The sequence below is a fragment of the Hemitrygon akajei genome, chromosome 32, assembly GCF_048418815.1.
Source record: "Hemitrygon akajei chromosome 32, sHemAka1.3, whole genome shotgun sequence".
NCBI lineage: Eukaryota > Metazoa > Chordata > Chondrichthyes > Myliobatiformes > Dasyatidae > Hemitrygon > Hemitrygon akajei.
The window spans coordinates 17445707-17472285 of NC_133155.1; the positions used below are offsets into that span (position 1 = coordinate 17445707).

The 26579-nt window shown below is 41.1% G+C and overlaps 1 protein-coding gene across 1 annotated transcript; it reads right to left on the reverse strand.

Moving 5' to 3' along the window:
* Window positions 1–462: 462 nt before the first annotated feature.
* Window positions 463–17231, reverse strand: utp11 (UTP11 small subunit processome component). Its single transcript, XM_073034654.1, has 8 exons — window positions 17098–17231; window positions 13956–14017; window positions 12861–12963; window positions 11267–11380; window positions 6096–6189; window positions 3759–3889; window positions 2684–2794; window positions 463–958 (listed from the first exon to the last, which is right to left on the reverse strand). The coding sequence occupies exons 1-8, from the start codon at window positions 17158–17160 to the stop codon at window positions 875–877; spliced, it is 762 nt and encodes a 253-aa protein (XP_072890755.1). The 5' UTR covers window positions 17161–17231; the 3' UTR covers window positions 463–874.
* Window positions 17232–26579: the final 9348 nt, after the last annotated feature.

Here is a 26579-nt window from a genome sequence, read left to right on the forward strand (position 1 = left end):
CACCAGATCTATGTCACGTGAGTCGATGGGAGCAGGTGATAGATGGTCAAATGAGCAGCTGGTGCATATCACAAGTGCTGGTTAAATGACCACTGACACCCGCAATCTCTGATAAGTATTGATAATGGCAGGGGTCACCCATCTTGTAAAGACACTGTCCAGAAGCGGCAATGACAAGCACTTCTGTAGAAAAATTTGACAAGAACATTCACGGTCATGTGGCATGACATGAGGATGATGATGATGAGAGGTACCTTGATGTTTTAAACGAGTAAAGTATTTTTTAAACCAATATGGACGTACCCGGATCCAGTGTATTGTTTTAGTTAAAGGAAGAAGAGCAGTGTGGTAGATTTTTCCATCTGTTTTGAAAACAACTCTTTTGATCCCTAGGTGCTGCTTTTATCAAGAAATCAAACAAGTATCATCATTTGGAATTGACCGTGAAGAACAATGTAGACGTTGTTGCAGTTGAACTCCTTGGTTTTATTAAAGGCACCAAAGTAACATGCTTCTCAGAAAACCGGAAGGCCCTATATTTTTTTTTTAGACATCGAGAGATATAAAACTCACCGATTATGTTTGCTGCTCTGACAGGAAGCAGTAAAGTGTTTTTTTTTTCTTTACAAATTGTTAGGATTACATAGTACTGTGCACAACTTTTAGTCAGATATATAAATCTAGGGTGCCCAAGACTTTTGCACAGTACAGTATTTTTAAGATTGTGTTTTCTGGTATATTTACAGTATCGGTTTGCTTAATATTACAATGACAAGAGCCAACCAATAAATATTAAAAATGTTTGAAAAACAATATATTCCAAAAAAAGTCTAGAAAAGGGTATGCAAAATTTGAACTGCTTTGTAAAGATACATCAGCGTTTTCTCTTAAAGTCAAACTTGTAGATGGCCGGAGAGTCTACTGTTTCTTTCTTGACCTTCACCTTCTTGGTCTTGTCCTTTGAAAAGATAATTTTCCATAATTTAAAAAAAATTGCACCTCTACAAAAGTACTATATTACTGGCCATTTCATTATATTAATACAATTTCTAAACAATTCTATTTTGGGTTCTTTAAAAGGAAAATCTCCAATCACAAGCTAAATGTTTCAATAAAATATCATCCACAGGAAGTTTACACAATGTCTTAACTAGCAGACTTTCAGATGAAAGAGAGAAAGCACAGAAGTTCACCTGTTGAAACACGGGTATGAATTCTTTCATTCACATTGTTTATGCAAACAGACTTCTAGCCTTTTAATAGCTGATGCAGTCTGTTAAGAAATCCAATCTATGATCTAGAAAGGGCTCATTTTTACACCACATCAAAGAATTGTTTTTGATCCATAAATTCCTTACAGAAGGGGACAGGTTTTTTTCTTCATCATTTTGGGATTATTAAGCTGATAGCAACCAAGAAAATATTTCCTAGATAAAGAGAAATGCAAAATAAAGTTTCTAATAAGATTACCCATCCAGCTGGGCAGAGGAACACGCCAGGACATCCAAACCTCAATAACCTGATCTTTTAAGCATAAATAAACTAGCCACACATGACAAATTTTATTTATTCAACGGCTACGGTTGAATACTGTGGATCTGGGCAGCACAAAAGGATTGTTTTGTTAGTGATGAGGTTTCCTTAATGAATCTTGAGGCCCTCCATTTGTCGGGGTCGACCATGGATATTGTGTGCCAGCTATCTACGTGGTACACAAGCCTGGGCAGCACAATATGGAGAGCAGGCTGCTGCCCATATAGCAGACTCCCCCCCCCCCCCCCCACCTCCACACAACTGATGAATCCAAAGGAATAGCAGAGACCAATACAGTTTTGACACCAGCAACACTGCAGGAGTTGCTAGTCAGCGTTGAAATCAACATAGAAACCCCAGCTCCGGATTTACCCTGTGGTTGCTCCTGAAGCCTTCCCCTATGAGTGGGTAGAGCTGCAAGCAGCAGAGGTTTGAGATCAGAGTCTTCCTTCTCCTAGATGAGTTGCCAACCACGGCTGATGAAACCCATCTGCCCGAAGTGGCTGGTTTTAAGGTGCCAGTGACCCACTTTTGAACCCTTTTCCTGTTAATAGAAACGGTTCCGCCAGGCTTAGCAGCGAAACCACAGGAGTTGGATTTGGTTGTCAGAGACTATTTGAGATGCATGCCATTGGGAACATTTAATAGGTAGTGGGAGCTTATCCCCATTACAACCCCTGGCAATGACAACCTTAAGGAACCTCCTTGGTGAATAATTAATCAAAAGCCACCATTGTCATTGATCTAGGTAAATGCAAATTAATGGAAGCTTTATCATAACCAGCAAGACTCCACGTTGGCAAAACAGATGTTTATACATTCCGCACTGCATCATCTTCCTTGTTGTCTTCCAGGTTACAGGCATTCAGGGCAAATTCTGGTTTTGGCACATGATTGCATCTATTTGCTAAGAAATTATTAATATTCTGGAGGATTGGTCTATTTCCATTCATAGCTTTAGTGTTGCAACACCTTTTCTGGTAAAGGGATTAACTAGAGTTAGAGTTAGTGTAGGAAAGAGGGGCTTACCCAACCAACCTTTCAAAGATAATGGCAACTTATTTCAATTAATTCCAAAGTAGTTACTTTGTACAGTGGCCATGTCACTATATACTGCGCTATTGTTAATCTATGCATACTATACACTTACCATTATGTCTTTACGGGTCTGAATTTTCTGCGATATCACAAACATTTTCCTCTCTCTCTCAATGTGTTGCTTCAGAAGGCTGTACTGGTGCTTCCTCTGCTGAGCAAGTTTCTGAAAGGGCAAATTACAAATTATTGTGAAGAAGGAGAACAATCTTTGTACAGGTGCATCATTTGGAAAACAGAAAGGAAGGATAGCTTGAATTATGACTGAATTCTTTCCTCTGTCCTTACCAAAAAGTTACTGTTATAGCAACTAGCATCAATGATTTTTTCCACAGTACACCAATTTGCTTAGAAGAAAATCTAACACTTGATGTTACAAATGCTTTTAATGTCGCTCTTCACAGGTGGAATAATGACCCAATACAAGAGTAACGAGTTTCAAGTGACAGTCAAATGGGGCATTTTATTGGTACTGAGGTAATTATTTTTCGAAAACATCAACAGTACTTTGGAACACTAGTGAAATTGCTCTCACTTTAAGAGCTGATGCAAGATGCTGCCAGGTTGTGGTGATGCACTGCAAAACTGCTCCTTGTAGATCTACTTATTCTTCTATGAAATTCATTCCACTCTTAAATCTAAATCAGGGGCTCCCAAACATTTTTATGCCATGGACCAATAATACCATTAAGCAAGGGGTCAATGGACACCAGGTTGAGAACCCCTGATCTAAATTCTAAGACTGTTAGAATTACTAATAATGTTCTTCTGTTATTGCTTTTCCCTCGTACTGCCTCAATGTACGGTCGACTGGTGTTGTAGTGGGTATCCGCACCGGACTTCAAGGCGAGGGGTTTGAATCTGGCCAGCTCCTTGCACACTGCTGGGTTGAGCGTCGAGCTAGCATCCCGGTATCATAAAAAAAACAGACAAAAGTGCTAAAGAAACAGCAAGGTTGCTGCCTGATGCACCACAAGATGCAGAAAGGAACAAAAGCAACAACTTCAACGTACCGATGAGATGAAATGATCTGTGCGGATCGCATGCTAGGCAGTATTTCACTGTACTTTGGTAACTGAGAGAATAGTAAGCCAATTTCCCAATTTAAGGTAAATGAGATTTCTGATTACCTTCAGAGCATAGGGGTCTGTGGCTCCTTTAATTTTCTCCTTCTGTAATGTTTCAATGGTTGGTCGGTTATACACTCGGTTCACCAACTCTGGTACGGTATTAAGGCGCTTTGCCAAGTTGAATTCCCTCACTGTGCAAAAATTTAAACAGAAGAGTTTTTCAAGCATTATGATGGAGCTAAATTTAATTACAGTGATATCAAAATGTGTCAAAGCACATCACTCCTCCAATACACATCACAAGCAACTGGAATAATATGTCATAATATTCTTTTGCTCTGTCTAGAATGGTGCAAAGCAAATTACAATGTGATTATTCATCGCTTATATATCAACTAGGGAAGAATGTGGAATGTTACAATTGATTGTTACACAAGAGCATTATGCTGGAAGAAAAGGAAGGTGATGCAGGCTGTGTGAGCCTTTTAAAAATACAAGTAACATTCTCAGTAAAATTTAATCAATCTTCATTGGTAGAGAAAGAGTACAAAAGACCATACATTCCCGGGCAACCAACAATGTAGTCAAGATAAGCAAGTAAAAAAACAGTTTGAGAGGGGTAAAAAAAAATGACTGATAAATCCTAGGACCCAAAGGGTTCCTTGCCATGGTTGGAAATTAAACAGGTGAATAAACTACTGGAAGATATGTATCTGAAGACTATGCTTGAGCTCAGGCATTTACACATAAATAGAAAATTGCTAATTTATTAAGACGTGAGATCAAACAAGAAAATTATTGATGTGCTAATCCAACATGTATTACTGGACATTTTTTAAACCTCTAATCAAGAGATTTTACTAATTCATGTTGCCTGTCTGACTAGAGTAGGAAAAAACCCCACACTGGATATTTTAGTGTATGGATATAAACTGTATTGAAATTTTGGATGATTTAATTCCTGTAAAGGTGTAAAAGTTAATAGTTGGCAAATAAATGTTTTGGACAATGTAGTGTATACAGTATCCATTAGACAACTGAAATTACACTCAAAGTTTGGGGGGGAAAGCATACTTTAGTGGCCATCCTAACCAAACCGAATTGCTGCTGCCAGTGACCCTCATGGATTTGCTATACTTGTATGATGCACATTCAGCTCCAATAATGATTGTTCCAAAGTCAAACATATGTATTCGATCTTTTATTAGCAATTAGCGAACATTCAATCTTGAAGCGATGAAACTTAAGCATACCCAAGTGTAAGTTAAGTGCAACTGAGCAGTCAATAAAAGATACAACATCAGTTGGTCCCCTGCCCCAAACTATCAGGAGCAAAACATGAGTATGTAACTTATTGCCTTCACTTTTACCACAGCCCACTTATGTGACTAGTTACAATAAATGCGCAACAAAGAATACAATGCAGACAGAACAGATACATGGCTCCTGCATATACTTTACTAATATTTTCAAGTATTGGCTATTCTAAGGATAGACTAGAAATCTGTTATCTACGTCACACAAGTTCACCATTCAGAACTCTCCTGCGATTCAAGTAAGATAAGTAGGATGAGGTTTGTGGGTACCTTGGCTGGAATGGACACATTGGACCAAAGGGCTTGTTTCTATGCTGTATTACTGTATGACATTGTCACGGAACAGAAAACGTCCCATACTCTCCTAACAAATGCCCCCCTGTTCCATGGTAAGAGTAATCTTTATAAGCGATCTGGTTTCCAATTTTGCTAGTCGGTACTACTCTTGGTTTTGTAAATATAAAGTTATACAGCACAGTTTCTTCAGCTCTTGAATCCATACCGACCATCAAGCACTGATCTGCCTCTCAGGCATTCCGTTCTTCCACATTCTGTTTCCCTGCCCTCTTCCTCCAGAATCTGCCGCTTACATAAGGGCAATTTAGAATGGTGAATCAAACTACAAGCCTACATATTTTTTTTTTGTTGAATGTTGAAGGACACAGTGGTACTTGGAAAAAACCCCACAGAGTCACATGTAAACTCTACACAAACAGCAGAAGTCAGGATTGAATCTGAGTTGCAGGAGTAGTGAGGCGGCAGCTCTGTTAGCTACACCGATGTCCTGCCCAACACAGAGCCTTGCAAATGATTCACCCTCAACTGAAACAGATCCACTCTGCCCACAGCATTTGTTTTTTGAGGAACAAAAGGCTTTTTTGACTTTCAAAGCATAATATTCTCTCATTAAATACCTTGAACTTGGGTATTTCAAAGTAATGCCCTTAAAAGAATTAAACAGAAATAATTCTAAAGTTGTATATGACTTAATAAAATGAACTACAGTAATGTCATCAGACCATTACCAAGTTCTGGAAACAAAACCATGCAATAAAATACAGTATGCAACATAATACAGTACCTTCTTTTTTAGAATCACAGAAAAAGATGTGCTTATTAGGGGTCTTCCCATCAGCGTCTAAAAAATGGAGTTCAGACTTGAGCTGTTCAATTTTCTGTGAATGCAATGGAAAAATCAGAGCTAAATTGATGCAAATGTGATTAAAACTAAAGACATTTTTTTCCATCAATGGGCTCTCTAGGAAATGAGTATTTTTTTGAAAGAAATGGCATGATTTTGTTTAATGCACTGAAGTGCTGATCAAAAGCTTCTAAACTTGGAAGGAGAATGTTGCTGAAAATATTGGGCTACATTTGAGTCATATTGGACTATAGTTTATTGGACTAAATTGTCTGCTGCACGCAGTTTCTGCTTGGTTACAAGGCAACATGCCTTATTTAATGAGTCAAGCTAGACTGCATTAACTCTTTGGCTGTGACCACTGTTGGCTTTGCTTCTGTTTGGATCCGGAGAGCTCAAATGAACTGTAACTACCCCCGTTAAAATCAGCACTGAATGTGGCTTATAGCATTAAAATGGCATATTTTTTTTTTTAAAAAAACACCTCCTGCCAGTTATTCATCATATTTTACTCTAAATAATAGAAATTGAAAATTCAAACAGTATTCCACGTTAATTAAATCAGATCAGATAACAATTACAAATATCTGTTGTTTATGGTCAATGGAACGAACGACTGGTTTGACGTGATGGCGGCTGCTTATTTTCAGAGAACAGAACAAAATTAAACAAAATAATTCATGGAATCAAGACACATTAAAGGTCCTGGTATCTCAGTTTGAAAATGAAAACAAGCAAAAATACTGGCTCAACATGGGAAAAGGACTGTACATAGCAGTGGATAATACATACTTGGTGTTCTAACTAAATGAATGTACAGACAGAACATGTAAAGGATACAAAACTAAAAACTATTTTCCAACATATTCTGTACAGAGAGCGACATATGCCTCAGAAGATGAACCCCTAACAAAATACGCATGATCCTATAACTATATAATGAATTTTGATTAAATGCTTCTTTGGTAATGAACTACCATTATCTTGCACGGTAATTCATTATTGAAGCCCTCTAACTAATGCATCGCAGCTTCCATAAAACTTCCTCCATTCTTAATTTATCTAATTATAACTTTCCAAGATTGTCTTGATTTGGGAATTGTTCTTTTGAATTGGAAAATTGCATATGTCACTCCAATATTTAAGAAAAGCAAGAAAAGGAAACTGGGGAATTACAGACCAGTTAGCCTAACATCTGCTGTCGGATAATTATTAGTGTCTATAATTAGGGATAGACTGATGTACAACTTGAAAATTCCCAGTTGACCTAGGACAGAGACGGTATGGATTGTGAAGACTATATCTTGGCTGTTGAAAATAATCACATTTTTTTTTGAAGAGGTGACTAAAAGTCAGGGTAATATCTAGCCTTCATTTACAAGAACTTCCAGGAGACTTTTCAGTCTGCTTGGTAAGGTTAGGAGGTCTAAAAAATGGAAGATATTTTAATGACCTGGGTTAGAAGCTGCAAGCTTATTGGACAGATACTCAAAATGGCAGCGAAGACATGCATGTATAGAATGGGAAAGAACACCATGCATCCATTACTGTCAATAATCCCAAAGACTGGCTACACTGCAATACAGATAGAATCACTACACAGCAGACAGGATAGTGAAGTAGATCTTCCATTGCAGTGAGCATTGAACACCTACCCTTGGGCCATGCTGTCTCTTCTAGTATAACCCAGCTACAGCCTTCCACGGGCAGCCTGGCTGTCAGGACAGTGCAAGGATTGTTGCAGTACAAGAACCCAGCTGCACTCGCAGAACATCTTCGACAGCTGGTGGGACTCCACTGGTTGTGAAAACAGTCATTACTAGTGAATGTTTATGAATACTTTTGATATTCATAAACTATTGGGATCTTTCAGAAGTAATAATACTTAAAATATATTAAGGGTTAATAAGTCTATACTCCAGGGTTGGTGCAGACTGCCAAGAGGAGAGCAGGACTGCCTAGAGGTAGAGGAAAGCATCCAGCAACTATACCGTGTGAGGGGTGGGGAAGGAGAAGAGATTTTAAACATCTGCAGCTTCTACTACTTATTGTATATTATAGATCAATGATTATTTCATTGAACAGCAGAATTGATTTACTTATTGAAATAGATAATCAATAATCATTTCATTGACAGTAGAATATTTTATGTGGTTTACTCTTGCAATTATGTTCCTGTTTAGCAATGACACCAAAAATAAAAGGTTGGAACTACAGATAGATGCAGACATTTTAGAATTCAGTGCCTTGACTTGGTTCTGCTATATCAAATTACAGCATCTGGTGTGTTGAATTGCAGCACAAAAATATATATATATTTTTAAAAACTGCAAATGCCAGAAATCAAAAAGAGGAAATAGTGGAAGTCCTCAGCAGGTCCAGCAGCAAAGGTGGAAAGAAGAAGAGCTAACCTTTCAGGTCTGAGACCAGAATTGAAAGAGGAAAAAAAGTCAGTTTTCAATAGCAGAGAAGGCTGGAGAAGGATGGGTAGAACAAAGTGAACATTTCTGGAGGAGTTGCAAAACCTCTTTCCTATCAACCATCCAGGAACTCAGTTTTTCAAAGTGAAGCATCGATCCACTTCCACTTATTCAATGCAAATAAACCAAAAGCAGACTGGGTGATCAGTTCATGGCACATCTGAGTTCAATCCACAGCATTGGCCCAGAACTTCTGCTTTGCCTGAAACTAATTCCCCATTGCACTCTGTGTCTCTCTAAGCTGTTAAGATGATAATGCCTGTTCCCTTCCACCACTACCTTCCTCCATCTGGCAGAATTGATCCTCACCCTCAAAAATCTGTCTTTCAGCTCCTCCCATTTTCTCCAAACTCAAGGTGCAGCCATGTGTGCTCGTATGGGCCACAGCAATGCCCGCCTTTCACTGGCAACGTGGAACAGTCCATGTTCCAAGCCTACCCTCGTAATGCTCTCCAACTCTTTCTGCGTTATACTGATGATGGCATTGGTGCTACTTAATGCATCCATTCTGAGCTTGTCAATTTCATCAAATTTGCCTCTAACTTCCGCCCTGCCTTTAGATTCACTTGATCCATTTCTGACACCTCTCCCCCCTTTCTTCATCTCTGGAGAAAGACTGCCTGCTGATATAATTTTTAAACCTATTGATTCCCAGTGTTATCTTGACTATACCTCTTCCCACCCAGTCTCCTGCAGAAATGCTATTCCCTTTTCTCAGTTCCTTCATCTCCACCACGTGTTCCCAGGATGTGGGTTTCCCTTCCAGGACAGCATTCTTCAAAAAAATAAATGGGGTTTCCCTTCCTCCACTATTGATGCTGCACTCACCCACATCTCCTCGGTTTCTTGGACATCTGCACTCACCCCATTTTCACACTGCCAAAACAAGGACAGAGTTCCTCTTGTCCTCACCTACCACTCCGCATCCAACACATCATTCTCCGCAGCTTCGGGAATCTTCAACGGAACCCTATTACCAAATACACTTTTACCTCCAACCCTCTCTGGTTTCCGCAGGGATCATTCCCTTCCTGATTCCCTTGTCCATCTGTCCTCCCACCAATCTTCCCTGCACCCCCCGCCCCCCCCCCCCCCAGCACTATCCCCTGCAAGCAGCTGAAGTGCTACACCTGCCCATTCACCTCCATTCAGGGCCAGAAACAGTCTTACCAGGTGAGACAACACTTCATCTGCAGATCTGTTGGGGTTGTCTACGGTATCCGGTGCTTGCAACGCAGTCTCCTCTACACTGGTGAGACCCGAAGTAGACCAGGCGATCACTTTGTCAAACACCTACACCCCACCCTCAAAAAGCATAATTTCCTGTTGATCAACCATTTTGTCCCTGTCCAGCTTCCCACTCCAACAGGTCAGTCCATGGCCTCCTCTTCTGCCACGATGAGGCCACTCTAAGGTTGAAGGAGCAATAGCTCATACTCCATCCAGGGAGCCTCCACCTGGAATGCACATCAATTTCTCCAACTTCCGTTAAATTTTTCCCCTCCACCTGCCCTCTTCTTCAATTCCCCACTATGGCCTCTAATCTTGTGATGCATGAGGAGACCTCTCCCTGGTGCCCTTCCTCCTTCCCTTTCTCCCATGGTTCACTCTTCTCTCTTCTGAGATTCCTTTTTCTCCAGCCCTTTGCCTTTTCCATCCATCATCTCCTCCCTTCCCCCATCCACCTTGCTTCACCTATCACCTTCTAGCTTGTCCTCCTTCCCCTCCCCCACCTTCTTATTCTAGCATTTTCCCTCTACCTCTCCTGTCCTGAGGAAGGGTCTCAGTCCAAAACTTCGACTGTTGCGACAGAGGACGCAGAGGCCAAGTCACTATGTATATTTAAAGCAGAATTGATAGGTTCTTGATTAGAAAAGGCATCAAAAGTTATGGGGAGAAGGCTGGAAAATGGGGTTGAATTAATCAGCCATGACAGCATAATGGAACAGATTCAACAGGCCAAAAGGCTAAATTCTGTTCATATACCTTATGCGCTTTAGAAAAGGTCATTTCTGCCTTTCATCCATTTGAAATTTTGGTTCTGTATTTCTTTTCCTAATATACATTCTGGCCTGCTTTAAGCAATACACACCTTTGACGAAGAAGCATAATATGATTCTAACTGCCAGATTCACTGATTTGGTCTCACTATATCAGATATTCCCATTCCTCCCCTTCTGTTCCTAAAAACTAAAATCTTTTCCTAAGTTCTGTCAAAGGGTCCCAGACCTGAAACATTACTTGTTTCACTATCCAGAGGTGACTGACCTACTCAGTTTCCAATGTTTTATGCTGAATGTCGGTCTTTCTTTCAGTGGAGAAAAATTCAACAGAAGGTGTTTTAGTGCCACCAAGTGGTCATTCTGCTTTAAGTTCTCCAAAAAGTACACCGAACAGAAAAACTGTGACTGGCTGAAAATCACACTAAGTATCTGTACTACGGCCATAAGATTGATGTGAAAGGAATGACTTTATCTTCTAATTAAGAGCAAAAGGTTACCAAATCTATAGCTGCAAATATCAAACAAAATTTATGCTGAAGAAAATTCCTTTCTCTAATATAGACAGATCTCATTGAAACGATGGCAGGGACTACTGTCAAAGCATCAAAATAACAAAAATAAAGTTCACCTTTGTCTCAATGGCGCGTTTCATTTCTACATATTTAATATCTTGTGTTCTCATGAGCTTCAGCTGTTCCTCTGTTACTTCTTCTTTTGACTGTTTGATGACATGAACTCCATCCTAAACACAGAAAACGTTTCTAAAAATGTGCACCGAAGCAATATAGAATATCTGTTGGCATTTTCTTTTCTAATATTCTGCAGGTGCTTCGCACGACAGATGCGGTATTCGAAACAGAGGGCACAAGGTAAATTTTGCTCAGAGAGATTGTGAACTTTTGGAATTCTCTGCCACCACAGGACTAATGATGCTCAGTTATTGGGCAGACAGCAGGATCTTGATCACACTGAGAAATTGTACCTTTGTTCATGAATTCATCAGTATACATGTACAGCACTATGCCCAAGTCTTAGACACAAATATATAGCTAGGGCACCTAAGATTTTTGCACAGTACTATATGTATTTGTCAACATGGAGTGGAGAACAAGTTTGTAAATCTGGCGGTAGCAAAGGATGTTGGGAATGGCAGGGGTGTCGCGCTGAGGGAGGGGTGTGAGTCAGGTGGCATATGAGAAGTGTCAGGGGAAGGGGTGGCGCAGGTGCAGACACTCCCAGCCCTGAGGCAGCAGGCAAGATCATTTGATTTTTAACAACTGGTTTATTGATCATTACAAAATGTCTCCCTGAGGCTCCCCTCACCCTTCCCATTTTCCAACCATGATTCCCCTCTCCCTGCCCCCTTCCCACTCTCAGTCCACAAGACAAACCCATATCAGAATCACGTTTATCATCACACGTCATGAATTTTTTTTTTGTGGCAGCAGTAAAGTGCAATACATAAAATTACTACAGTACTATGCAAAAGTGTTAGGCACCCTGTCTATATACATGCACCTAAGACCTTTGAATGAATTTAATTTGGGAAAGTAACATTTGTCAGATGGTCACATAACAGGGATCATGAACATCACCAACGTCAAGCTTATCTCTCCTGGGTAAACACTATATATTCACAAAGGAAGGGACCTGGAAAAAAGGGAATTTTAATCTTTGTTTCTATCATGATCTGTTGATTTCTTTCTCAGCAAAGCTAATGGAATCAACAGAGCCATGTAATTAACCCAGCTGGAATTGCACAAACTGAAGGCAACATCAAACACATTTAATCTGGCTGCAAATGGGAGGATTGGAGGGACTGCTTGAAATAGTTCATTTGGTTTAATTTGATTTTGTGGGCCATCTATGGTCTATTTGAAAACAGATAGAACAATTTATTCAAAAAGTTACTTCGTTTCCTACAACTCTAACGATAAGGGTCTCTTTCCAAAAGCCAAATATTTGGTATGATTGTAAAAAATGAATGCCAGATTAGGAAAGTAAAAATTCTTAATCATCAAGCTTGCTAAGTTTGATTAATTGCTAAGGATCTAGTTTATCATATCTTGATGCAGAGAAACCAAAAATCATTCATATCATTTACACTTTTGGAAATTATATTAAGTGATGAAAACCTGAAGAAAGTTGACCTTAATAGCACAAGCTATCCTGGGCTTATCTCTACTAAAGAAACCCAATTTATAGCATCACAAGAAACTCACCTGGAGTTTGGTTCTGGTCATTCGAAAGTAGAATTCATCCGGATTTTTATCTAATGCCCTTTGGCGTAGTGCTTTTAGGACATTTTGCTTGTAATGGTAGTTTCTAAAAAGCACAACAATAAATTAGCAAGATTATTTAAAGAAAATCTTTGAATCATGAAACAACTATAATATACAATACAGGTCTGGATTAAATATTTGTATTCAGTACATTCAGGATCCTTAGGTGTGTGAGGGAAACTCAGTCAACTGGCGTCAAGTTGTGCTGTAATAGTAACGTCAATAATTAAACAAGGAGAATGTTGTGTGAGTCTCTGACAAAAGCCCACACAAATATATTCAACAGAATAATTGGACATGTTATTTCAGTAATATTTGAGTAATACTGTAAATATATTGTTTAAGCATTCTTTGTTTAAGTGCTTCATTATGGGTTATACGTAAAAGTACATGACTTGCATACATCAGCATGCCACCACGTCATATGTGAGCAGCTCAAAACAAAGTACATGTTATCCCCATGCTCTTGTATTCTTCTTTCGAATAGTTTTTGGAGTTATTAAGCATAACATGATGTTTTAGTTCTGCATCAGAACTGTATTACGAATAAATCAGCACATTTTAACACAAGAAAAGTCCACGATTGGATAGAGACCAAGGTTGTTCAGGTGGCGCAATACTCTCTGAGTCATTCCCTTTAATAGTGGAATGAGGGCAGGTAGAAAAAAAACCCCAAAAAGATGTACATATTTTTTCTCCCTTGTGCCTTCACTCTGTCATTTTCTTGTTGACAAGACAAGCATTAACTGTTTTTTTTCCTTTCCACAGATGCTGTCTGTGTTTCCTGAATCTTCTGACTTTTTTCAGGTTTCCAGCATCTGCAGCATTTTATTTTTCATTTTCTCGTTAAAAGTTACTCAACCTGAATTAGCAATATTGTTTCTCTTGCTAAAAATACTGCCTAACTTGCTGCATATTTTCAGCATTTTCTATTTTTATGCTACATTTCCAGCGTCTGCAGTTTTAATTCTTAATTATCACAGTTCTTTAGTTCAAGCCAAATGCTTTGGAAATTATGTTTCTTAAAGCACTCACTGTGCACGGAGCTGGTAGTCCTTTTTCTTCTCCAAGAAACCCAAGTGCCTACGAGATCCAAGCTGTAGAAGTAAGTTAATTGTTACTAAAATGTAGGAATGCCTGCAGAAGAATGTGAAAAACTTTGCTTTAAGTTTAATAGTTTTCCTGGAAATACACATATCAATCGAAATAATCACTTTAGAAATGTGCAAAGCAGTGCCACATTATTCATAAAAACACAAAATGCTGGCAGAACTCAGCAGGCCAGACAGCATCTATGGGAGGAGGTAGTGACGACGTTTCGGGGGGAAACCCTTCATCAGGAGCCGAAGAACTCCTGATGAAGGGTTTCAGCCCGAAACGTCGTCACTACCTCCTCCCATAGATGCTGTCTGGCCTGCTGAGTTCTGCCAGCATTTTGTGTTTTTATTCATTTCCAGCATCTGCAGATTCACTCGTGTTGCCACATTATTCATGATGTATTCCAGTGCAGAGTTTGAACTATTTGCCTGACAGTTAGTTGTAAATGTAATTGTTGATTAAACAGCCAAAATTTCCAGAGTTTGTGATTATCATGTTTCAGATTAGCAGCAGACTTTATTTACAAATAAAAGATCGTATTATATATTGATGGTGCCAAATATGAGTATGAATTATTTGTATATATACATCCAGATATAAATGTAACATGTACATATTTTACAGCATCAGCATATTATATCAAAACAGAAAACCTTCCACATCATAGGTTCTTGTATATTCTATCTGATGTGAATAAATAAAGGTTTGCAATCTTCAGTTTCAGACTTAATACAGGATGGCCATTGTTTACACCAACTTCTACTGATGCTGGTTATTGTTGGTGCAACTAGCAAGTTCCGGAACACTCCGACAAATTGGCTAAAAATTTAGGCATAAGTTGATAACACAGATTAATTAATTGATCACTTTGGGTATAACATTCCAATAACACCTTCAGAATCAGGTTTGATATCACGAGTATACGTCTTCATGCTGCAAGTTAATGAATAAATAAATAAATAAGCTGTTCGTATGCGCGTTCAGGCTTCTGTACCTCCTTTCTGAAGGCAGCAATGAAAAGAGGGTATGGTGGGGATCCTTTGTGATGAACACCGCTTTTTTGAGGCACTGCTCCAATGGAGGCTAGGCCTGTGATGGATCTAAGTTTAAAACCGTCTGCAGCTTTACTTAGATCCTCTTCCAGAACCTGGATGAAAACGCTGACATCGTGGAGGCTTGCGTACATCAAGGACTCTATCAGGCGATGCCAACTCGGGGCCACTCATGTTGGAACAGCTGTGGACCAGATCCCCGACGAAGACTGATCAAACTTCGGCTCCCGAACAGACAGACTCGTGTCTGCCCCTCCTGGGCTACACTTCATCATTACCCCACCTCTCTCCTCCCAGGCTTTACTACAGCTACCAAAAAAAAAGGACAGCAGCAAATAGACTCAACTCGTCAAAACAGCGTAAAGATTACATCCATGGGGCACCCGACAAATCCCAGCTTGCCCCCGTGGTGTCCCAACCCAGGACGTCCTCCGCCTGGCCCAAACATGACCTCTCATCAAGACCTGAGATGGCTTTGCTGTGGTTCATCGATGTGGCCAGGAGCCGGAGGGGTGGCTTGACAAGAAACAATCATAACTGTGAAGAGAGAAACACCTGCCATATGAAACAACTTCGATCCTATGCAGTAGCCCCTCCGTAGCAGACAATAACACAGCCAGTTAGAATGCCTACGTCTTTGTAAGGAGATGTATTTTTATACTTGTAGACAGTGACCACATTGATGGGCAAAGGGAAGGAATAAACACCCATCTTTATAATCACTCATCAAGATCAGATTGCTCCAGGCGCTTCCACTCCAATGCATTGACTCATTTCAGCACTTAGTGGCTGTAATGCTTGCCCCAACCCACCTAACATCAACCCTCACAGGCAGCACCTCCCCACCAAGTCATGAAGGAATTCAATACTGTGTGACAGCGTCAGCAAAAGGCAAGTGCTCCTGGCATAGCATAAGGATCTATGTGTGTTGTCCGTGTGAGTGTGTGTTTTAGAGAGAATGCTTCACTTCACCTCAGCAGAAAAAAAAGATAATTTATTTTCACAGTGCCTTTCGCCAACCATACCTTTACGTTCAATGAATAACTTCTGAAATCTCAGCACTGTTGAAAGGTAGGAAACAAAGTAAGCTGCCACTGTAGCAATGAGATATCTGATTATCTGTTTTTGCAAAAAACTAATTCATGGTAAATTTAGACAGAAAACCAATGAAAGTTAGCATTCTTCTGTGATGGGATCTTTAACAACCAGTTGATGGGCCCTTCATTTAATGTCTTAACTAGAAAAAAACACAAACTCTCCCTCAGTCTAGCATTACAATCTTGAGTAGTGACACTATTAGGAAAGAATAATCCTTGTACACAGATTATGGGGAGTATTGGGGAGATTCCACCAATTGTAGCTCCACAAAATAGCCCAAGCTCACTACAGGACAAGTGAACCAGTATCCACTCCCAGAACTGCTGATGAGACTTGCGTTGTGTTCAACTTTTCCAATGTTGCTGAAGCTGCACTGACCAAAGGGAGGGCATCCCCTCACACCACTGACTTGAGCCTTGTCGATGATGGACAGATCTTGAAGAGTTATAGGGGTGCATTTGTGTTCTTTTTCTTTATGAATGCTGCTTATATGATGCTATATACGTTTGACTCAGGTGCAAGTAAGTGTTTTTTTTCCATTTCATTGCACTTGCGCATATGGCAAGGCAGTCACGATAGGTTTTCAAGCCTCTTGTGGCCATAACGTGTACATTTGGCAGTCCCCGGGTATCCCATTAGCAAAATAGGACCTGAAGGAAGCCGGCCTCATCGGTCCTATGGACTCAACAGAGCCAGGTCTCAGGAGTGAGAAAGGCACTCTGGATTGAGTCTGTCACCAGCCTCCTCCAGCCGGGCTTTAGATTCCCATCGTTAACGCCTGCTTCCACGAAGGAGAGGGATAGAAGAGAGGGGACGGGGTGCAAGAAAGGAAGGAGGAGGAGATGTGGAGAGGAAGCTCACGATCATGTCGCGGTTCACTCGCCACCTCTATAATCACGCTATTTGCCCACTGTCATCCCAGCACCCACCTGGCTCCGCTCCCGATGGTTCCGCTGCACCGATTTCTGCGCCTTCCGAAACGCGGCAGACATCGTGCCCCGTGTGTCGGCTCCCTGGCCACGACCAGCCGTATCCGGGTCAGGGGTTACGGTCAGTCGCGCAGGGTTTCCGGCCGAATCTGCCCCGCACACGACGCCCCCGTGTGAGTGCATCCGGGCACAAAACAGGGGCGGGGCCTTTGTCAGACTAATCCCGCCCCCTCAGGAAGATTCTGCTGGAGTGGAAGAAATGGCATGGAGATGCTGGCTGTGGTGGTGGCGTTGCGATGGGTGGAGAAAGCTAGGCGAGTTAAAGTGTTGATATGCTCAGATTCATCCTCAGTTTAAGGTCTTTTCACTCAAACAATCGCAAAGATGTACTTTCTGAAGTCCTGCAGTCAGTGACAAGAATTGCAAATCGGGGAGGTCAGATAAAATTTCAGTGGGTTGCAGCACGTGGGGGTGAAGGGGAATGAGAGGGTGGATGAGTTGACAAGGAGGGTGTTAAAGAAACAAAATACAGAAATGCACGTTAGTATCAGTAAAGCAGAGGTTAAGTGTGTAATCTGGGAAAAAAATCAACCAAATGTGGCAAGAAAGATGGGACAGGGAGGGGGGAAAGGGAGGCATTTATATCAAATACAAAAGAGTGTTGCAGCTAGTAGGGTAGGTAGTGGATACAAAAGAGAGACGACTGTGTGGACTATGTTAAGGCTGGGGTACTGTGCATTAAACAAAACATTGAAAATGACAGGGAAACAGACAGGATTGTGTGAGGAATGTCAGGAAGAGGAGTCAGTAGAACATGTGGTTCTGAGTTGCAGAAGTATGGGATACAGAGAGAGATGATGAGAATTAATCTAAGGGAATTGGGGGTGCAGGAATTCACATTAAAAGGGTTACTGAGCATGGGCGAGAGAGTGCAGGTCAGGGTAATTTTAGCTTTCTTAAGGAATATGTTTTTTTTTATATAGGATATGATGGATAAACAGGAAAAGGGTACTGGGATGGCCAAAGATGGGAGGATAAAGTGTAGGTTAGGGTGTGTGTGTGTGTGTGTGTGATTGGGTGAAAGGATTTAGAATGTAAGTTATCATTCACTCTGGAGCAGAAGTTGGCGGTAATGCACCATTAAGCTGGATGCCAACCACTGTAAAACAAGAAGGAGAAGAACTGGAAAATGGAAGGTGGATGGTCGGCGGGACGAGGTACAGTCCCAACATTGTGTGGAAATATTCAGCTAGTGCCTAGCGTCTGTGGGGAGGAAATCTGCAGACATTAGCACCACAGGCAGCTGCTAGGAGGATCACAGCGTGTCAGGCAGCATCTATGGAGGGCCGAAGCCCCTCATACTACAGTCGCTATTTCAGATTAACAACATAATGAAACAAATCTTCAGCAAAAACTTCAGATAGAGCATTGGCCTTTGAACATAGAACAGTCCAGACCCTTCGGCCCATATTTTGTGCTGCCCCTTCCCTCCTACATAGCACTACATTTTTCTTTCATGCATTTGCCTGTCTATGAGTCTCCTAAATGTTGTTAATACTGTATATCAGCCTTTATTACTACCCTGGCAGCAGCTACCACTCTGCATGAACAAAAACCGCCTCTTTGACATCCCCCCCCCCCCAATACTTTACTGCCTTAAAATTATATCTGTTGACGCGTGGCCTAGTGGGCAAGGCATCAGACTAGTAACCTGAAGGTCACTGGTTCGAGCCTCAGCTGAGGTAGCGTGTTTGTGTCCTTGAGCAAGGCACTTAACAACACATTGCTCTGCGACGTCACCGGTGCCAAGCTGTATGGGTCCTAGTGCCTTTCCCTTGGACAACATCGGTGGGGTGGAGAGGGGAAGGCCTGCAGCTTGGGCAACTGCCGGTCTCCAACCCTGCCCAGGCCTGCACCCTGGAAACTCCAGGCGCAGATCCATGGTCTCTCGAGACCGACAGATGCCACCACCACCATAAAATTATATCCTCTTGTATTAGCCAATTCCGGCCTGGGCAAAAATCTTTGGGCTATCTGCTCTATCTATGCCTCTTGTATACCTCTGGTCACCTCTCATCACCCACCTTCTCTGCTCAACCTGTCCCCATAAGACGTGTTTTCTAACCTGGGTGGGGGGGGGGGGTGGTAAATCTCTTTCCTGTCTTAAAAGCTTCCAATTCCTTCCAATGTCAACCAGAGCTGAACACAAAACCACTAGTGTGGTCTAACCAGGGTTTTATGGAGCTACAACATTACCTCGTAGCTCTTGAACTCAATCCTCCAACTAATGAAGGCCAACACACCATCTGCTTTCTTAACCACCCTATCAATATGCATTGCAACTTTGATGGTTCTATAGATATGAACCCCAAGGTCTCTCTGTTCCTCCGCACTGTTAAGAATCCTATCATTAGCCCTGTATTCTACTTTCAAGTCCAGCCTTCACACTTCTCCGGTTTGAACAACATCTGCCACTTTTCAGGCCAGCTCTGCATCCTGTCAAGGTCCCTCTGTAACCGATGACAACCTTATACACTAACCACAACACTCACAACCTTCGTGCCATCTGCAAACTTACTAACCCACCGTTCCACTTCTTCATCCAAGTCATTTATAAAAACCACAAAGTGCCGGAATCCCAGAACAGATCCCTGAGGAACACTACTGGTCATTGAACTCCAGAAGGAATACACTTTATCTATTAGCATCCTCTGCCTTCCATTGGCAAGCCAATACTGAATCCGTGCAGCCAGGTTTTCTAGGATCCCATACCTCTCTACTTTGTGAATATGCTAATCATGAGGAACCAGCATGGACAAGTTTTAAGGTCTGGAGAAGTAAGTGAAGAAAAAAGGAAAGAGGAGACACAGGAAAGTACAATTAAGTTACAACAATGTAACTGTGGTGTAGTGTATTTGTTATTTCAGTAATATTTGATGAATATTGTAAATATATTGCTTGATTAAGTATTCTTTGTTATTTACATAATTCATTATGGGTTACATGTAAAAGTATATGAATGGCATACGTCATTATGCCACCAAGTCATATGTGTGTGTCTCACTAAGTAGAACTAAACATACACAAGTTATGCCCCGCTCTCCTATGTTTTCCTTTCAATTAGTTTTTGGAGTTTCAAAACGTAACAGTGGTGATGAAGAAGTTTTAAAAATGAACCCGAGACAGCTACTTACCTATTCAAGCACAGTGATACATTTGAGTTTTTTTTTTTAAAAAAGTGCAGCATGTTTTCTTATTCAGAAGGGAAGAAAGAGATATTCAAGTTTGAAAAAAAAAGCACAACCTTTTTTTTCTTCGGAAAGGGAAGAGAAAGGCGTTTGAATTTTGGAAGGCAAAAAAATGGATGAAATTCACTGGTTCGTAAACAGTGAGTACCAGGTGATAATGATAATAATAAATAAATAAAAGCAGAAATGGCTGGTTACGTTGGAAAGATATTCACAGTAGACTTCAATTACACAGTAGACAACTGAATCATGTATACTGAATGAATTGAGCAGTATTTTGAAGCAAATAGAATAGCCAATGAGAGATGGGTATCAATTTTGCTGAGTGCAATTGGTGGAAGAGCATATAGTTTGTAATAAGTTTGACTGCTCCAACCAAACCAGCTGAAATAAGTAAGCTTTGCAGCAATCGTGAAAATAATGCAGGAACATTAAGAAGCAAAAGCATTATTGATTGCAGAAATCTTAAGGTTTCATAAGCAGAATCAAAAGGACGGGGAGCCTATTTCAGCTTAGGTGGCTGAAGTGAAGAAATTATCTGAGTATTGTCAGTTTACTGCTGGGCTTAAAGATCCATTGAAAGATCGTTTAGTTTGTGGAATCTTGCCAGAAAGCATTCAAAAACGGTTCCTAACTGAGGAAGAAGTCACATTTAAACGAGCAGTTGAAATCACTATATCAATGGAAAAAAGCAGCCAGAGATACAATTGAGTTGCAGTCAGGAGTGAAAGTGAGCATGAACAAAATTGTTACTTCTAAACAGAAACGTACCTGTCGAACAAATTGTATTACAAATGTGGTAGGACTCGCATTCACCACATCAAAAAGGTGTGAATGTTTAAAGGTGAAACTTGCAGAAAAATGCAACAAAGTAGGGCAGATGTAAAAAGTACATTGGGCACAAGGAAGAGATAAAAGTATAAAGTCAAGTTGCAGTTTCAAAAGGAGCACTAATCTGCATGCTGTTGATGAAAAATCTGGTAGTGATGAGAATGACACAGGTCTGCATAGCCTTGAGATTTACAATGTGAAAATTGACAAGAGAGGTGCAATATGGCTTACACCAGAAGAAGAAAAGTGTGAAAGAAATGTGGCAAATATCCAGGGGATATTTGTGTAGAGCTCTGTATAGGTACGTTCCAATGAGACAGGGAAGTTATGGTAAGGTACAGGAACTGTGGTGTACAAAGGCTGTAATAAATCTAGTCAAGAAGAATATAAAACCTTACAGAAGGTTCAGAGAGCTAGGTAATGTTAGAGATCTAGAAGATTATAAGGCTACTAGGAAGGAGCTTAAGAAGGAAATTAGGAGAGCCAGAAGGGGCCATGAGAAGGCCTTGGCGGGCAGAATTAAGGAAAACCCCGAGGCATTCTGCAAGTATGTGAAGAGCAAGAGGATAAGATGTGAAAGAATAGGACCTATCAAATGTGACAGTGGGAAAGTGTGAATGGAACTGGAGGAAATAGCAGAGGTACTTAATGAATACGTCAGTATTCACTATGGAAAAGGATTTTAGTGATTGTAGTGATGACTTGCAGCAGACTGAAAAGCTTGAGCATGTAGATATTAAGAAAGAGGATGTGCTGCAGCTTTTGGAAAGCATTAAATTGGATAAGTCACCAAGACTGGGCAAAATGTATCTCAGGCTACTGTGGGAGGTGAGGGAGGAGATTGCTGAGCCTCTGGTGATGATCTTTGCATCATCAATGGGGACGGGAGGGGTTCCTGGGGATTGGAGGGTTGCCAATGTTCTTCCTTTATTCAAGAAAGGGAGTAGAGATAGCCCAGGAAATTATAGACCAGTGAGTCCTACCTCAGAGGTTGGCAAGTTGATGGAGAAGATCCTGAGAGGCAGGATTTATGAGCATTTGGAGAGGTATAATATGATTAGGAGTAGTCAGCATGGCTTTGTAAAGGGCAGGTCGTGCCTTATGAGCCTGATTGAATTTTTTGAGGATGTGACTAAACACATTGATGAAGGAAGAGCAGTAGATGTAGTGTATATGGATTTCAGCAAGGCATTTGATACGGTTACCCCATGCAAGGCTTATTGATAAAGTAAGGAAGCATGGGATCCAAGGGGACATTGCTTTGTGGATCCAGAACTGGTTTGCCCACGGAGGGCAAAGAGTGGTTGTAAACGGGTCATATTCTGCATGGAGGTCGGTCACCAGTGGAGTGCCTCAGGGATCTATTCTGGGACTCTTTCTCTTTGTGATTTTTATAAATGACCTGGATGAGGAAGTGGAGGGATGTCTTAGTAAGTTTGCTGATGACTCAGAGGTTGGAGGTGTTGTGGATAGAGTGGAGGGCTGTTAGAGGTTACAGCAGGACATTGATTGGATGCAAAACTGGGCTGAGGAGTGGCAGATGGAGTTCAACCCAGATAAGCATGAAGTGGTTCATTTTGGTAGGTCAAGTATGATGGCAGAATATAGTATTAATGGTAAGACCATTATGGCATTATGGCAGTGTGCAGGATCAGAGGGATCTTGGGGTCCAAGTCCATAGGACGCTCAAAGCAGCTGTGCAGGTTGACTCTGTGGTTAAGAAGGCGTACGGTGTATTGGCTCTCATCAATCTTGGAATTGAACTTAGGAGCCGAGAGGTAATGTTGCATATAGTTATTATTCTATGGATTTGTTGAGTATGCTCACAAGAAAATGAATGTCAGGGTTGAAATTGGTGACATATATGTACTTTGATAATAAAGTTTACTTTGAACTTTGGTTTGCTGAAAACTACAGCGAGCTGTCGGATCAGCAGAGAAGATCATTGGGTGCAGTCTATCATCACTGCAGGACTTGTACATGTCCGGGACAAAGTAATATGCAGAGAAAAATCATTGTGGATATTCCCCATCCAGTAAACTGCCTTCTCCAAAAGCTCTCTTCTGGAAAGCAGTATTAGAGCTATTAAAACAAAAAATCATGCCACTTTAAAGGTTTCTTCCCCCAGGCCGATAATCTGCAGAACCATTCTCCTACCCTTTATCTATTCCCCCCATTACTGCACTGTAAGCATTTGAGCCACGGTTTATAATGCTATTTACATTGTAAATACATGCTGGTTTATGTATTTATGGACATTTTATTATACAGCCATACTTCAACCCCCAACTTTATTTTTTATATGATTCTTTATTCTTGATAATTGTTGACTGTTTTTGCCCTGACCAAAACACCACAGCAAGTTCCTAACGCATGTAAGTATAATGGCAAATAAAGTTGTTTCTCGATCCTTAACCCTTACAGCTGTGTGCTGGCAGATATAAGGAGCTGATCAAAATAGACACCTCCGAAGGTTCTCGGGTTCCCTACAACATGAAAGATGCTACACAAACCAAAGTTTTTAAATTGTAGTTGGATCCTCAGATTTAGCAAAATGCAGAAATTCGCAGGTGTGACGCCCGCTAACATCTCGCTGATGTTATCTGCATGGAAGGAAGACCTGGCAATCAACTTCTGTATCTTGCCATGAAAACCCTGTGGACAACTCCACCATCCAGAGTGTGGCCATGAATCAATGGCGACTCGACAGCGCTCATCAACAACAACAACATCTAACTGATCAAAATTAACTCAACACAGTATGGTGAAATATTGCAGAAAAGTATAAATCTCAGTTCATAACATTACAGTCTCCCTCAGCATCAGCAAATAAATGCTCCCAAGAATTAATTTCATATTACCTGAGTTACTTTTGATTTTGATCAGGTTTGACTTTGTAAAAAAGCAGGGGAAAGGCACGTCGGTGCTGCCACAGGTGTACGTGGTGTCAGGGAAGTTCTTCACATTGCAGAATCACTGAAGCCATTTGATGGTGTTTCATTTGTCGCATCTCCTTCGGCATTCTGCAGCAGGAATGATGGGAGGGGAGTTTACAATCTAACAGCAGCAAAGGCTTGCAGTTTCTCTAGCCCTGAACAGGAGCCAGAGGCAGGTTGAACTGAGGAGCATCTTGTTTGCTGCCACTGAGCTGTAGACTATAAGACTATAACCATATGATAGAGGAGCAGAATTAGGCCATTCAAACCCATTAACTCTGCTCTGCCTTTCAATTATGACTGATTTTTCCTTGAGCTGTGCCGGCAGTCAGTGCAGAACATCACAATAACCACCAGGCATAATTCTGCAGGTTGTTGGGGACTCTGTTTTGGTGGTTCAGTTGTCTCAAGGCCAGCCAAATTCAGAAGTTCCCTTAGACTGATGCACATTCATGGGTCTTTTAGTTGGGTGGACTTTGGTTCAACAGGTATAATTTACTGAATGCTTCCTCAAGGGTCCTGTGAACCTTTGCACCCAGAAGAGCAAGAGAACAAACATACTGGGATGTTATTAAGTGCTGCTCTCGAGCTCACGTGGTCTCAAGATGTGCAAATGGCAATCCTCGTCATGGATTTAACTCTTGGACCTTACCATCTAATGAAACTATAGGAGTTGTCACATGAAGAGTGTTTGGTGGCTCTGGGCCTGTATTCACTGGAATTCAGAAGAATGAGGGGTGACCTCATTGAAACCTACAGAATGGTGAAAGGCCTTGATAGAGTGGATGTGGAAAGGATGTGTCCTACGGTGGGAGAGTCTAAGCATCAGAATAGAGAGGCATCATTTTAGAATGGAGATGAGGAGGAAGTCCTTTAGCCAGAGAGTGGTGAATTAACTTATCAATCAGTACATCTTTGGACTGTTGGAGGAAATCAAAGCTCCTGGTGGAATCCCACACAGCCATAGGGAGAACGTGCAAACTCCTTACAGACAGCGGCGGGAATTGAACCCAGATCACTGGTTAGCTCCAGGATTGCATCATCTGGACATCATGCACGCACCAACAGTTTTCTGCACAATTTGTGCAGAACGTTGTTGGAAGGATTCCACATGTGCCTAGCAACCTGTGTGTTTATGCAGGTGATATCACTCTTGCAGGTAAATGCGCACTTTCCCAGATGGATGCTATTTCCAGAACGATGAGCTGAAATATAAAGCAAATGAAAGGTATCCATCAGATTTTCTGAACAATCCTCATTGACAGAATGACTTTGAGGATTGTAATCAAAATCCTAGGCTTTGTATATTAGTCAATACTTGTTCAAGTAGCAACATAAATTTATCATGTAGGACCCTTCATATACAACAAAAGTTCATCATGATTAAAGGAAGTTAAAGGGTTTATGGGTTAAAGGGTTGGTGGATACAGAGCATGAAACAGCTTACATTTTTTAACCATCTGTCAGCCATTGCAGTTTTGTGGGTGGTTACAGGACTTACATGTGTCTGAGTCTTGGAGACAATCTAGGAGAAATAGCTGGAAGTCAGCAGGAAGCTGTTTCCTTCTGGTGAAGTCTTGGTCTCCACACAGTAATCAGAGACTGGCCTGGTGCAGAAACTAAGATCTTTACAGAGGAAGAGAGCTGAAGAACAGAGGCCCCTTGGATACTTCTGTTCTCTTCATAATGACTGTTTTATGGTGAAGCATTGCCAGAATCGTGAAACAACTCCGTCCGAATGCAGATGTGAAATCGCCCATGGGAACTAGGCGGAAAGTACTTTTAGGTTGAATTAGCTGAACAACTTGCTTCAGTGAAGGAAAATTCACCATTCACTTGAGTTCTGATGAATAGGCAATTTATTGTTTTATAAGTAATTATACGGTCATGCATTACTGACCATAATTTGTTGCATCAAATGTAAAGAGGATCCATCTTGGGCCAACACGTTGATTGAATCACAAAGAAGGCATGCCAGCAGCTCTACTTCACTAGGAGTTTGATGAGATTTGTTACATCACTAACGATTCTTGCAGCTTTCCTCTGGTAGACGATGGAGAGCATTCTGACCATTTGCAGGGAACCACCAATACACAGGAATGCAAGAGGCTGCAGAGATTTGGAGACTCTGCCATTTCTATCACAGGTACAAACCTCCCTGCCCTCAAAGGCACCTTGAAGAGGTGGTGCTTCAAGAAGGCAGCATTTATTATTAAGGCACTCTGTCCATGACATGCCTCTTTACGTTACTACCCTCAGAGAGGAGGTTCAGGAGGCTGAAGACCCACACTGAATTCTCCCTCCACCATCAGGTTATCGAATGGTGCCGTGGATGCTATTTGATAATTTATCTTTCACACTACTTATTTATTTTTGTAAACTGTAATAATTTTTTTTATGTCTTGTACTGTACTGCTGCCACAAAACAACAAATTTCCCTACTTACTGTTTGTCAGTGATAATAAAT

Coding starts and splice junctions, on each gene's coding strand:
- utp11 (XM_073034654.1), bottom strand. CDS start 17,160: ATGTCTGCCGCGTTTCGGAAGGCGCAGAAATCGGTGCAGCGGAACCAT. Junction 14,018..17,097: donor ACCATCGGGAGCGGAGCCAG/GTGGGTGCTGGG, acceptor TTACTTCTACAG/CTTGGATCTCGTAGGCACTT. Junction 6,190..11,266: donor AACGCGCCATTGAGACAAAG/GTGAACTTTATT, acceptor TTGCATTCACAG/AAAATTGAACAGCTCAAGTC.